Source organism: Nerophis ophidion, linkage group LG19, assembly GCF_033978795.1.
Source record: "Nerophis ophidion isolate RoL-2023_Sa linkage group LG19, RoL_Noph_v1.0, whole genome shotgun sequence".
NCBI lineage: Eukaryota > Metazoa > Chordata > Actinopteri > Syngnathiformes > Syngnathidae > Nerophis > Nerophis ophidion.
The window spans coordinates 39,888,468-39,903,946 of NC_084629.1; the positions used below are offsets into that span (position 1 = coordinate 39,888,468).

Consider the following 15,479-nt stretch of genomic DNA (forward strand, 5'->3'; position numbering starts at 1 on the left):
GAGACCCGGTGTTTGTAATGTGTTGAAAATGAAAATGGCGGGTGTGTTACCTTCACATTCTGACGTCACCGCGATAAACAGAAAGGCGTTTAATTCGCCAAAATTCACCCATTTAGGTCTCGGAAATCGGTTAAAAAATTAGATGGTCTTTTTTCTGCAGCATCAAGGTATATATTGACGCTTACATAGGTCTGCTGATAATGTTCCCCTTTAACAGCAGCGACACTGACTCCTTTAATGAGGACTTGGACGAGACGGAGCCGGGCATGTTGGATGCCGTATTCGCCCAACTGTTTGATTCCAACACTGAAGAAGAAGAATTTGAGGGATTGGTGGATGAGGAATAACTTAATAAAGTGAGCTTTACATGTTTATTTTGTGTCTTGTGTTGTGTGACATTATCCTTTGAGCAAGGTTGAGTTATTGATATATTGTTGCATTGCACTATTTCCAGTGTTACTATATTGTGATTGCACTAACCTTTGATTTACAGTAACAGTATCAGACTGTTTTTTACCTGTTTATTTGAATCAGGGAAAATAATAAAACAGCTGTTTATTCTTTTTGGGAGTGAACGGAGTTGTCAGAAGCTGGTTTGTAATCTATTAATAAAGTTTGACTGACCTGTCTGACTGTTTTGTTGACATTCCCTTTAGTGCAGCTCCATCTAAAGCAGGGGTCTGAAACTCAATTTACCTGAGGGCCACAGAATGCAACCATTTGCCCAAATTTGTCCCAATTTTCACCCGGCCGACATTATTAAGGGCTGCCGTGACTGCACTGCCTTTAACGTCCTCTGCAACAGTGGTTCTCAACCTTTTTTCACTGATGTACCCCACGTGAAAAGAGTCAAACAACTTGCACTGAGCCTGGTCTATAAAATCCGCTACACCTCCTTGATACCGAAGTACATGTCAAACTACTTCCTTAACGTAAATGACCACCATAAACACAACACCAGGGGGAGCTCCACAAACCACGTTAAACCCAGATTCCCATCTAACAAAGGTCTGAACTCATTCTCTTTCTATGCCACATCAATGTGGAATGCACTCCCAAAAGGTATAAAAGTAAGTGCATCTCTATATTCCTTCAAAACCGCTCTAAAACAACACCTCCAGGCAACTTCAACCATTTACTAATACCCTCCTCCATTCACATCCCATCTCCCCGGATTATAAACAACTCAAATGTACTTCTAATGTATATACTTGTTCTTATGCTATGTGAACTCACTATGTTCTCTGCTGGCTGTACAAATCCTACTAAGTCACACCTACACTGTTTCAATGTCCACATTTCTCTGTTGATGCAATTGTTGATGACTGAAGTTCTGATATCAACCAAAGCTCCTCATCCCACCCCCCGGATTGTAAATAATTCAATGTACATACTATGATGATTAACCTGTGTGATGACTGTATTATGCTGATAGTATATATTTGTACCATGAATTGATTAACAAGTTGAAAAACTTATTGGGGTGTTACCATTTAGTGGTCAATTGTACGGAATATGTACTGTACTGTGCAATCTACTAATAAAAGTATCAATCAATCAATCAATCAATCAATCAATCAATCAATCAAAAGTTTTAATTAAAGTACTCCCTAATCAGAGCAAAGCATTTTTGCTTGAAAAAAAGAGATAAAGAAGTAAAATACAGCACTATGTCATCAGTTTCTGATTTATTAAATTGTATAACAGTGCAAAATCTTGCTCATTTGTAGTGGTCTTTCTTGAACTATTTGGAAAAAAAGATATAAAAATAACTAAAAAACTTGTTGAAAAATAAACAAGTAATTCAATTTAAAAAAAAGATTTCTCCACATAGAAGTAATCATCAACTTAAAGTGTCCTCTTTGGGGATTGTAATAGAGATCCATCTGGATTCATCAACTTCATTCTAAACATTTCTTCACAAATAAAGAAATCTTTAACATCAATATTTATGGAACATGTCCACAAAAAGTCTAGCTGTCAACACTGAATATTGCATTGTTGCATTTCTTGTCACACTTTATGAACTTACATTCATATTTAGTTGAAGTGTTATTCAATAAGTATATTTATTAAAAGTATTTATGACTGACTGCTCTTTTTTAGAATGTTTTTGATAAATCTCACTTAACCCTTGGCATACCTTCACGTAAAATACCATCTATAAGAGAACTAGTGCTCTACAACTCGTCGTTGCGCACACAACACAACTAAAGTGACAACTCTAAATCATGTTGTGCGAGACTTGTGCAGAACAGCATTGGCGGCTGCAAGACGTACTTACAGGTCACACTGAGGGTGGCCGTATAAACAACATGAACACTGTTACAAATATGCGCCACACTTTGAACCCACACCAAACAAGAATGACAAACACATTTTGGGAGAACATCTGCACCCTAACACAACTTAAACACAAGAGAACAAATACCCAGAACACCTTGCAGCCCAAACTCTCCCGGGCGACAATATACACAACCTCAACCAACGCAAGTAGGGAGGGTGGGGGGTGTGGGGGGTTGGTGGTAGCGTGGGTGTAAGTGTTGTTGAAAACTTACACTTCATATTTTTTGTTTTAAGGATTAACATTTTTTGTTGTAAATTATTATTTTTCTGAAGTCATGTTATATTTTTTGTAAATAAGACACATTTGGGTTACTATAAAAGGCGCAATTTATTTTCTTTGTCACACCGCTATTCTCGCGAGATTTGGTGTGGTGTTTGGAGTTGCAGACATGCAAAGGACTTTGGGCCATCAGCAGCAGTGGGGAACATTTGGCTAGCTGAACAAGGCATTTGTCATATTGTGTTGAAATGTTCTGTGTATTTGTGGTGTGCATTGGTTTGATTTTTTGTACGCTCATGTAGTTGCACAACATTGGAGTGTTTGCTGCCCAAGAACCTCCGAAGTGGCAGGCGGCCACGAGGTAGCTATTTTTGTTTGGCACCTTGTTTGCCTGGGACTGAAGTATTTCTAAAACTATTGTATTTCATGTCTTGTCCTGTAGTTTTCACGGCTTAAAACTCAAGTAAAGAGCCCGTCTTTAAGAAACCGAGCCAGTGTTGTCATTTCGGAGCCACAGTGGGTGTGTGTATTGTCGCCCGGAAGAGTCAGGGCTGCATTGGATTCTGGGTATTTGTTCTGCTGAGTTTATGTTGTGTTACGGTGCTGATGTTCTCCCGCAATGTGTTTGTCATTCTTGTTTGGTGTGGGTTCACAGTCTGGCACATATTTGTAACAGTGTTAAAAGTTTCTTTTACGGCCACCCTCAGTGTGTCTTGTGTAGCTGTTGACCAAATATGTCTTGTAACATCACACATGTGTACTGCTCAGTCAAATGTAACAATCAAATAGGTTTGCACGCTGTCTGCACAGGAATCAGAGGGCGTTAAGAACAGTGCCATTGCAGCACCACCTGAGTATTGTTGATCGGGTAAAAATCGGCAGGGATTACCAGAGAATGGATACCCTGATATTAAGGGAACTCCCGTGAAAATTGTTGGGAAGTATGACGCTGTCAAGTTCAGTTCATATTAAACTTGCGGGCCGCACATACATTAAATTGTCATATCAAAGTGCAGGCCGCAAAATAACGTCTCGCAGGCCGCATGTTTGAGACCCCGGATCTAAAGGATGCATATCCTAACCCCAGCCTCTACTGTAGCATCTATTCTATGCGCCTTATAATCTGGAAAATAAGGTATTCATTGCAGTTATAATAAGATATGTCAGTAATGATCCTGTGCAGGCAACATTTTGGGATGAGTAAATGTAACATGTGGCAGCTGAATGACAAGACAAAGGTAATACATATAATACTTACATGTGTGGAGAAACCACTTGGAGGGCTCAGTGCCCTCAAAGTGTTGAGGACCACCTGCAGTGTGGCGCCACCGTGTGGCGGGCAGGCAGAATGACCTTGTACTAAAATGTCCTTTTTAGTTCCTTGCCAGGATTGACTGAGGGACACCTCTTCCTCCTCCTCCACCTCCTCCTCCCTGGGGTCTCAGAAGAGACCTTATTGGGCTGCCACTGATGCAATTAGGTCCTGGAGAAGGGTCTAAGGACATGGCTGATGCATTCAGGTCCTGGAGAAGGGTCTAAGGACATGGCTGATGCATTCAGGTCCTGGAGAAGGGTCTAAGGACATGGCTGATGCATTCAGGTCCTGGAGAAGGGTCTAAGGACATGGCTGATGCATCCATGTCCTGGAGGAGGGTCTAAGGACATGGACTCTTCCTGAGCAACATCGCCCTCTGCTGGTTATCCAGTGCCAGTGACACGTGCAGCTGACACACCTGGAAGTCAAACTGAACCTTTAACTGATGCGATTACGCACGCACGCACACATACATACTTACACAGACATACACACATACATATATACATACATACAAATAGATATACATACATATCACATACATACATACATACACATAAAAATACATACATACATACACACATACATATATATATACACATACATACATACACATACATATACATACATACATACAAATACAATACATACATATATACAAACACATACACACAAACATACATACTTACACAGACATACACACATACATATATACAGACATACACACATACATATACACATACATACAAATAGATATACATATATACATACATATCACACACATACATACACATAAAAATACATACACATATATATATGTATACACACATACACATACATATATATACAAATAGATATACATAAATACATACATATCACATACATACATACATACACATATATGTATACACACATACATACATACACATACATATATACACATAAAAATATATACATATATACACACATACATACACATATATATATATATGTATACACACATACATACACATACATATATATATATACATACATACACATAAAAATACATACATATATACACACAAATACATACATACACATATATATATGTATACACACATACATACATATATACATACATACATACACATAAAAATACATACATATATACACACACATACATACATACACATATATACCCTACTGTGCAATACTACCCTTCGAGTGCAATAAGTCCGACATTGATTGTTATTTATCACTTTGGTACACTTGTCTTGGTCTGTATATTGTACAGTATTTTGTACTTCTATAGTGTTTTGTATATTGTAGAGGATTGCTTATTATTTTTATTGGATAGTAGTCTGTTTATTTCAATTGTTAGTTTTCCTTTTTACCTCTTATGTCATTTATTTGTGGGGCGGCATAGCTCGGTTGGTAGAGTGGCCGTGCCAGCAACTTGAGGGTTGCAGGTTCGAGTCCCGCTTGTGCCATCCTAGTCACTGCCGTTGTGTCCTTGGGCAAGACACTTTACTCACCTGCTCCCAGTGCCACCCACACTGGTTTAAATGTAACTTAGATATTGGGTGTCACTATGTAAAGCGCTTTGAGTCACTTGAGAAAAGCGCTATATAAATATATTTCACTTCACTTATTTCACCCCATATTTGTTCCCACTACCGCGCCTTAAATTGGAGTCTTTAATCTCATTATATGCAAATATAATGACAATAAAGTTAATTCTATTCTATATATATATATATATATATATATATATATATATATATATACACATACACACACACATGTATACACACATACATATATATACATACATACTTATATACATACATATATATACATACATACTTATATACATCCAAATACACATACATACCTATATACACACACGCACGCACGCACACACACACACACACACACACACACACACACACACACACACACACACACACACACACACACACACACACACACACACACACACACACACACACACACACACACACACACACACACACACACACACACACACACACACACACACACACACACACACACACACACACACACACACACACACACACACACACACACACACACACAAGTTCATTATTTACACCATTTTGGAAAGGTCATCCATTTCAGCAGTTGGATTCCAAAACTAGAAGAGGCAATTCCTGGAGGAATGGTGTGTGAATGTTCCCGTGCTGAAGTGGAAGTGAAATGCTGACAGAAAGTAAGAATATTTTGAATGTTGCAATGCTTTATCTGAATTTCCAGGAAAACCGGAATTTGGTTTGGAACTTGGGAAAGTGTTAGTTAGAATGTCCAGGATGAGTGGAATGTGTTGAAGGTGGAATGCTTTGAAAAAATGTGGGGATTGTGCAACTTGGAAAAATGTCCCATCCATACTTCCTGGAAATTTTGGGAAAAGAGGGATTTTTTTGGAAAATGATTAGGAGAAGGAATGTTTTAATTCCGGGAAAACCCAGAATTTCTACAGTTCAAAAACAACTTTGTTTTTGTCCTGATTAAGATGAATGACTGGACGGTGAAACGGTTGAAGTGGGTTAAAAAATGTGGGAGGAGTCGTCCACACAAAAAAAGGGTGAAAATAGGGTTTGAAAAACTGTGAATTCTTGGAATATTTTTGAACATGGAAAAATGACAGCTTGAATATCCAGGATGGTGGAATGTGTTGAAGGTGGAATGGTTGGAATGGCTTGAAAAATGTGGGAATGGTGAAAGTTTGTTAAAGGGACAATTCATTTTGAATGGAAAAATGAATTACAAAAAATGGATCGGTTCGCAGCCGAGTGTGAAGCGACCGGAATGAGAATCAGCACCTCCAAGTCCGAGTCCATGGTTCTCGCCCGGAAAAGGGTGGAGTGCCATCTCCGGGTTGGGGAGGAGACCCTGCCCCAAGTGGAGGAGTTCAAGTACGTAGGAGTCTTGTTCACGAGTGGGGGAAGAGTGGATCGTGAGATCGACAGGCGGATCGGTGCGGCGTCTTCAGTAATGCGGACGTTGCACCGATCTGTTGTGGTGAAGAAGGAGCTGAGCCGGAAGGCAAAGCTCTCAATTTACCGGTCCATCTACGTTCCCATCCTCGCCTATGGTCATGAGCTTTGGGTCATGACCGAAAGGATAAGATCACAGGTACAAGCGGCCGAAATGAGTTTGGGTCTCTCCCTTAGAGATAGGGTGAGAAGCTCTGCCATCTGGGAGGAACTCAACGTAAAGCCGCTGCTTCTCCACATCGAGAGGAGCCAGATGAGGTGGTTCGGGCATCTGGTCAGGATGCCACCCGAACGCCTCCCTAGGGATGTGTTTAGGGCACGTCCAGCTGGTAGGAGCCCACGGGGAAGACCCAGGACAAGTTGGGAAGACTATGTCTCCCGGCTGGCCTGGGAACACCTCGGGATCCCCCGGGAAGAGCTAGACGAAGTGGCTGGAGATAGGGAAGTCTGGGCTTCCCTGCTTAGGTTGCTGCCCCCGCGACCCGACCTCGGATAAGCGGAAGATGATGGATGGATGGATGGATTACAAAAAAAAAAAAAAAAGGAATTATGGGAAATCCGTGATTTTTTTTTTTACAATTGAAGTAGAGAACACAATTCCTGAACAGGGTGAATATTTGGAAGTTGGAACAGTTTGACTCAGATGAAAAATGTGGGGATTGTGGAACTTTGAAGTTCATTGATTGAAATGGGAATTTCCAGAAAAGCGGGACTTTTTTCGAAATTGGTAAGAGAAACTAAATTTGGTTTGGAACTTGGTAAAGTGTTAGTTAGAATGTCCAGGATGAGTGGAATGTGTTGAAGGTGTAATGGTTTGAAAAATGTGGGAATTGTGCAACTTGGAAAAATATCCCATTCATTGCAATGGGAACTTCCTGGAAATTTTGGGAAAAGCAGGATTTTCTCGAAAAAGATTATGAGCATGAATGTCCAGAATGAGATGAATTGGTTGGTGTTGGAATTGTTTAAATGGGTCAAGAGATGTTGACGTATAAACAGTTTTTTAATTGAGAAATGGTATTACGGAATTTCGGGAAAACCGGGAATTTTTCAAGTTCTTAAACAAACTTGGTTTTTGTCCTGACTAAGAGGAATGTTTTGACAGTGGAACACTTGAAATGGAATGGGAGTGGAAAAGAAGTAGTCGCACTAAAAAAGATTGGTAATAAGGTTAGAAAAAAATGGGAATTTCTGGAAATTTGTTGAACGTGGAAAAATGGTTGTTTGAATTTCCAGGATGAGTTGAATGCGTTGATGTTGAAATGGTTTGAAAAATGGATATTTCATTTTGAATGGGGAAAATGTCCCCTAAAAACGGGGAATTCTAGGCATTCCGTGAATTTTTTAAATAATTGTTGAAAAGGATCAAACAATTCCTGAAAAGGAAGTTGGAACATTTTAAATCGGATAAAAAATGTGGGAGTTGTGGAACTTTGAAACATTTCCCATTCATTTCAAAGGAAATTTCATGGAAATTTTCAGGAAAGGCGGGTATTTTTTTGAAAATGTTGAAAAAATGTGAATGTTTTGAATGAGTTTAAGTTGTTGGTGTTGGAATTTTTCAGATCGCTCGAGAAATGTTGAAGTAGGGACATTTTTTAAAATGAGAAATGGTATTATGGAATTCCTGGAATTTTGGGAAAATCTTGAATTTTTCCAGTTCAAAAAACAACTCTATTTTGTCCTGATTAAGAGGAATGTTTTGGACGGTGGAGCTGGTGAAGTGTGCTGAAAAATGTGGAGGGAGTAGTCCCCAGAAAAAAGGGTGAAAAAAGGGTTTGAAAAAATTTTGGGGAATTCCTGGATTATTTTGAAACTTGAAAACATGATAGTTAGAATGTCCAGAATGGTGGAATGTGTTGAAGGTGGAATGGTTTGAATAGGTTGAAGAATGTGGAAATGGTGAAAGTTTGAAAAATGGCCAATTCAGTTTGAATGGGGAAAAATGTCCCGGAAAAGCAGAAATTCTGGGAAATCTGTGATTTTGTCAAGGGAAAGTCCGCGATTCCCGAATAAGCTGAACAGTCTGAAGTTGGAACGCTTTGAATCGCATGAAAAATGTGGAAGGTAGAAGTACCATCTCAGAAAAAAACTTTGCTCGATGAGTACCACCATAATGACATTATACAGTAGTGTAGTAGACCTAAATATTCATTAAGTACCACCATAATGACATTATACAGTAGTGTTGTAGACCTAAATATTCATTAAGTACCACCATAATGACATTATACAGTAGTGTAGTAGACCTAAATATTCATTAAGTACCACCATAATGACAACATTATACAGTAGTGTAGTAGACCTAAATATTCATTAAGTACCACCATAATGACATTATACAGTAGTGTAGTAGACCTAAATATTCATTAAGTACCACCATAATGACATTATACAGTAGTGTTGTAGACCTAAATATTCATTAAGTACCACCATAATGACAACATTATACAGTAGTGTAGTAGACCTAAATATTCATTAAGTACCACCATAATGACATTATACAGTAGTGTAGTAGACCTAAATATTCATTAAGTACCACCATAATGACAACATTATACAGTAGTGTAGTACACCTAAGTATTCATTAAGTACCACCATAATGACATTATACAGTAGTGTAGTAAACCTAAATATTCATTACTTACCACCATAATGACAACATTATACAGTAGTGTAGTAGACCTAAGTATTCATTAAGTACCACTATAATGACAACATTATACAGTAGTGTAGTAGACCTAAATATTCATTAAGTACCACCATAATGACATTATACAGTAGTGTAGTAGACCTAAATATTCATTAAGTACCACCATAATGACAACATTAAATACAGTAGTGTAGTAGACGTAAGTATTCATTAAGTACCACCATAATGACGTTATACAGTAGTGTAGTATACCTAAATATCCATTAAGTACCACCATAATGACAACATTAAATATAGTAGTGTAGTAGACCTAAGTATTCATTAAGTACCACCATAATGACATTATACAGTAGTGTAGTAGACCTAAATATTCACTACTTACCACCATAATGACAACATTATACAGTAGTGTAGTAGACCTAAGTATTCATTAAGTACCACCATAATGACAACATGAAAATACAGTAGTGTAGTAGACCTAAGTATTCATCAAGTACCACCATAATGACAACATTAAATACAGTAGTGTAGTAGACCTAAGTATTCATTAAAAACAAGGCATGTTTTCTTTAACAGGTATAGTTCATTTTCCCGGCCACTAACATTACACACAGTTTGAACAGGAAGACTGAAAGTAAATCAGTGTACTTGAATCAAGTGATTGTAGATGGAGCCCTAGTACACTTTGTTGTTGAGTGAATGCAATTGGCATTAATGATTCTATTAAATTGGCATTAATGATTAAACTATATTAATAATGATTATAGTTTCAATGCAAAGGTGAAAAAGTTGAATTATGTTCCTTCCAAAAACACTTGAATTGGTGTCTTCATTGAACTCAAGTAACAACACTGTGTGTGTGTGTGTGTGTGTGTGTACCTGTCTCAGCATATCCCTCTCAGTCTTCACTTTCTTGTTCTTGTCCTTCAGGTGCTGGATTGTCCTCTGGGCTCGCTCCAGTTTCAGCTCCAGGTGGGCCACACAACACTGAAATATCAAGCCCTTAGCCCCGGCCCCTTCAGGGCTGTGCACCTGGCGGAAGGAGTGGTCTAAAGACAGCAGGAAGTGGTTGGGATCCCTCTTGCTTTGTTGCAGGTCCTCCTTGCTCTCCTCTGTCCTCCTGCTGGACACCAGCACCTGTGGGAGAACAACGTCACCCTACATCCATATTTGACAGAGGATAACAGCAACCTAACCTGGGCCTCCTTTTGCATGTCTCGCCTCCTCATGTCCTCCATGCTGCTTCTGGCTGGGGACTCTTCATGTTCCTGCACCTCCTCCACACAGCTCTCAACATCGGCCTCATTCACATATGTCCTCCTCTGCTGCGTCTCCTCCTCCTGCTCTGTCTTCCTTTGCTCCTCTTCATATGTCCTCTCCTGCTCCATCTCCTCCTCTTCATCGTCTGTCGTCCATTGCTCCACCGTATAGGTCCTTTCCTCCTCGGTATTCCACCTTTCCTCCTCATCGGTCCTCCCCTGCTCGGTCTTCTCCTCCTCCTCTTTCTTCCATTGCTCAGTCTTCTCCTCCTCCTCTGTCTTCCATTGCTCCTCCTCATATGTCCTCTCCTCCTCTGTCATCCCTTGCTCCACCGTATAGGTCCTTTCCTGCTCAGTCTTCTCCTCCTCGGTCTTCCATTGCTCCTCCTCATATGTCCTCTCCTGCTCCGTCTCCGTCTCCTCTTCATCGTCTGTCGTCCATTGCTCCACCGTGTAGGTCCTTTCCTGCTCAGTCTCCTCCTCTTCATCGGTCCTCACCTGCTCGGCCTCCTCATCTGTCCTCGATCGTTTTCCCGCCTCTCTCCTCCTGTCCTGCTGCACCTGTCCCAGGTTCTCCTGCAGGTCCCTCAGCTTGGCCTTCAGCCCTTCAGCTGCCACTCCTCTATCGTGGCTGGTCCTCCTTTCCTCCTCCAGGGCGCCCCTCAGACGCTCCCCCTGGTCGTGGCTCTCCTGGGTTGAGACAGAGACAAAGTTTGGGATGAGTCGGAATATGGTTGCTATGGAAACCACAGTCATGACTGCAGTACCATTTCTGGCCACATTATTACATATGGCAGCTTTAAAGATGAATGTGTGTACGGGTGTTGTTATTCCCATGGCACTCAACTCATCAGTTGACGGGTGAGACTCAATAACTGGGCGTGGACAGAGGGAGTCTGAGAGCTTGGTCCTAAATATTTTACCTCCAGCATGAGAAGCGTACGCACGGGAAGGAATGCTCATGTAAAAAAGAAGGTGTCCATGGACTAATGTTACCCATAGAAAAAAATCCTCGTTGACTCTCGTTCTTACACTGCAACAGATCGCATGGATTCATTTGGTTTTTGAATGGCGTGGTAAGCCATGTATGGAAAAGATGTACAACCCAAATGGAAAGGAACCCCCGAGTCCTACTTGCAAGAGTTGCTTCAGGCTGGTCATCTTCTGGTACTCGCCCTCCATGGCCTGCTGCTTGTCATTCACCTGCACACAGAAGAATGAAGCCAGTCACAGTTTCCTCGCTTCCCGTGAAGAGCTTAGTCTCCTTAGAGCTGTGGCGTCCACTAGGGGTGTGCACCTCCCTCCCATGTCATTGTACTATTGTAAATGTCATTTATAGAACAACATGTCCATGTAGAGTTCTCTTTGTAGGCAAACTAAATACAAGAGCCCAAGTTGTCAGGTTGTGTAAATGGTAAATAAAAAGACAATACAACAAATCCTTTTCAACTTATATTCAATTAAATAGACTGCAAAGACAAGATATTTCATCTTCACACTGACAAACTTTGTTATTTTTTGGCTTGGCATAGTCTTGCTTAAATAAGCAGGGGCGTCCATGATAACGTTGCTTGGATGTACCTTTCAGAATGAATGGTGCCTTCACAGATGTGTAAGTTACCCATGCCTTGGCCACTAATACACCCCCATACCATCACACATGCTGCCTTTTACACTTTCACCCTAGAACAGTCCGGGTGGTTGTTATCCTCTTTGGTCCACAGTTTCCAAAAACAATTTCAAATGTGGACTCGTCAGAGCACAGAACACCTTTCCACTTTGCATCAGTCCATCTTAGATGAGCTCGGGCCCAGCGAAGCCGGCGGTGTTTCTGGGTGTTGTTGATAAATGGTATTCGCTTTGCATAGTAGTGAAGTGAAGTGAATTACATTTATATAGCGCTTTTCTCTAGTGACTCAAAGCGCTTTACATAGTGAAATGAAACCCAATGTCTAAGTTACATTTAAACCAGTGCGGATGGCATTGGGAGCAGGTGGGTAAAGTGTCTTGCCCAAGGACACAACGGCAGTGACTAGGATGGCGGAAGCGGGAATTGAACCTGCAACCATCAAGTTGCTGGCACGGCCGCTCTACCAACCGAGCTATGCCGCCCCTAGTAGAGTTTTAACTTGCACTTACAGATGTAGCGACCAACTGTAGTTACTGACAGTGGTTTTCTGACGTGTTCCTGAGCCCATGCTGTGATATCCTTTACACACTGATGTGGCTTTTTGATGCAGAAATGTTGTTCTTAAACAATCTGCTCAGGCATTTGTTGACAAAGTGGTGACCCTCGCCCTGTCCTTGTTTGTGAATGAGTGAGCATTTCATGGAAGCTGCTTTTATACCCAATCATGGCACCCACCTGTTCCCAATTAGCCTGCACACCTGTGGGATGTTCCAAATAAGTCTTTGATGAGCATTCCTCAACTTTCTCACTCTCTTTTGCCACTTGTGCCAGCTCTTTTGAAACATGTTGCAGGCATCAAATTCCAAATGAGCTGCTATTTGAAAAAACATACCAACGTTTTTCAGTTTGAATGTTAAATATCTTGTCTTTGCAGTCTATTCAATTGAATATAGGTTGAAAAGGATTTGTTGTATTCTCTTCTTATTTACCTTTTACACAACCTGACAAGTTCACTGCTTTTGGGGTTTTGGAGTTACTTCCTGACTGCATGTCATTTCTGTCTCTATAGTTAAACTTGTCAGAATGTCATGACAACACGTCTCTGTTTGTTATTTTGGACCCCGTCACCTTTGCAGCATGGCAGTTTTTGTGGATTGTAGTCAGACCTACATGGTCTGTACATCAGTTTTTATGAATGAGCGTGATATAAATCCAAGTTTCTTGTATAGATAAATAATACTGCTGTGATTTAACGTGAGGAGTTTTAACGTGTTATATTTGTGTCTCATGCCATTAAAGACAAACGCTACCTCCTTTTCCAGGGCTTTCAGATTGAGCTCCATCACCTCCACCATATGCTGTGCTCCTCTCAGCTCCTGCTGCGCCTCCTGTCTCCTTCTTCCTTCCCTTGCCAAATCCTCTCTAAGAGCCTTCACCTCCTCCTCGGCCCTCCGCAGCTTATCTTGTACTTTCTGTTTCTCCCTCGCCAAAGTCTGCTGTGACTCCTCCTCTCTTGGAACACATTCCTCCTCGGCTGTATGGACCTCCTTGTCTGACAAGTCTTCATGCTCCAGCCTCCTCTCCAACTCCCACAGTCTTTTCCTCTTCTCCTCCATCTCTTTTTGGATGTTCTCACACTGGACTTCCAGCTGCTTCCGCTCTTCGTCACTTCTCCTCTGCACTTCTCTCATCCTGTCCTCCTCATCCTCCATCTTTATCAAGGTGCTCTTCAGCTGCTGCACCTCCCTTTCCCGCTCCTCCAGCATGCAGGAGATCTGCTTGGCCTTTTCCTTCCATTGGGTCACTTCTTTCTCCAGGGATTGTGTTTTTCTCAGCAGGAGTTCCAGCTGCTCCATTCTGACCTCCTTTTCTTCCAGATTGCTCGTTACCTCCTCTTGCTGTTCCGAGCTCAGGTATTCTCGCACATGTTCTTTCTTCTCCCCCTCCATCTCCGTCAACATGCTCTTCAGCTGCTGCACCTCCCTTTCCCGCTCCTCCAGCATGCAGGAGATCTGCTTGGCCTTTTCCTTCCATTGGGTCACTTCCTTCTCCAGGGATTGTGTTTTTGTCAGCAGGAGTTCCAGCTGCTCCATTCCGACCTCCTCCTCCTCCAGCTGGCATTCTTGCACATGTTCCTCCACCTCTCTGACAGCACTCATCGGCGTCTCATGTTTGCTTTCTCCCTCCTGTACCAAGTCAGACTCCTCCTTTAATGCCGTCCTCTTCTTCTCCTCCTCCTCCATCCTGCTGGCCCTCATCTCCGCCTGGTGCAGCTCCTCCCTCAGACATTGCACCTCGCCTGCAGAGGGCACACAAGGCTTCAGTCCTCGGCTGGATGCGGTGAAGGGGAAAAAAGAGGAGTACTGACCGCCCAGTGCGTCTTTGGCCTCCTGCAGCGTGTGCAGGTGCGCGCTCAGGTGAGAGCGCTCCTCCTGGGCCTGGCGCAGCTGCGTTTGGAGCTCCTGAAGCTTCTCCAGCAGGGATGCTGAGCGAGACCTGACAAAACAGAAGAGTTTAGACCACATGTGTCTCCGCTGTTCCTCAAGCAGGTCTCTCGGCTTACCTGAGCTCCTGCGCCTGCTCCTCCTGCAGCTCTTCTTGCCTTTGCAAAGCAGCCTGCACCTCCTGGAGCCTGCTGCTCTCCATCTGCTGCTCCTTGTGCACACGCTCCATCCTGGCGATGTCATCCGCCGCCAGCTGGAGGTCCTTCTGTGCTTGCTTCAGCTCCTCCAACACCGAGGCATGCTGAGAGGAGCGCTGAGGGGAGACAACCACGTTTTGGAGTAACCTTGTTGGCTGACGGGTGTTGTTGAGAATTACCTTCAGCAGAGCGTCTCTGACGTCGGCTGCTTCCTCTTCTGCCCTTGCCCTGGCCCGCAGTTGGCTGTCCAGCGCCCCCTAGAGGACAGCGTGTCAGTGCGGCCGACATAATGAGAGACACTGGAGCTCACCTTCAAGTCGCTGATGATGTCTTCTTTCTCCAGCAGCTCAGCATTAATCCTGAAAAAGTCCACAAACAATTAGTGACTTGACTGC

General features: G+C 42.1%; 1 protein-coding gene across 6 annotated transcripts in view; it reads right to left on the reverse strand.

The window, feature by feature from the left end:
• Window positions 1–1,671: 1,671 nt before the first annotated feature.
• Window positions 1,672–15,479, reverse strand: part of si:dkey-230p4.1 (trichohyalin) — a 42,607-nt gene continuing 28,799 nt past the window's right edge. For all 6 annotated transcript variants that reach the window (XM_061879970.1, XM_061879969.1, XM_061879971.1 and 3 more), the window contains 9 exons: window positions 15,395–15,443; window positions 15,264–15,341; window positions 15,007–15,200; window positions 14,812–14,939; window positions 13,754–14,742; window positions 11,948–12,016; window positions 10,751–11,503; window positions 10,434–10,691; window positions 1,672–4,299 (listed from right to left, as the gene is read on the reverse strand). In XM_061879970.1, the coding sequence (XP_061735954.1) occupies window positions 4,222–4,299; window positions 10,434–10,691; window positions 10,751–11,503; window positions 11,948–12,016; window positions 13,754–14,742; window positions 14,812–14,939; window positions 15,007–15,200; window positions 15,264–15,341; window positions 15,395–15,443 (2,596 nt within the window). In that variant the 3' untranslated portion in view covers window positions 1,672–4,221. The remainder of the gene's footprint in view (window positions 4,300–10,433; window positions 10,692–10,750; window positions 11,504–11,947; window positions 12,017–13,753; window positions 14,743–14,811; window positions 14,940–15,006; window positions 15,201–15,263; window positions 15,342–15,394; window positions 15,444–15,479) is intronic.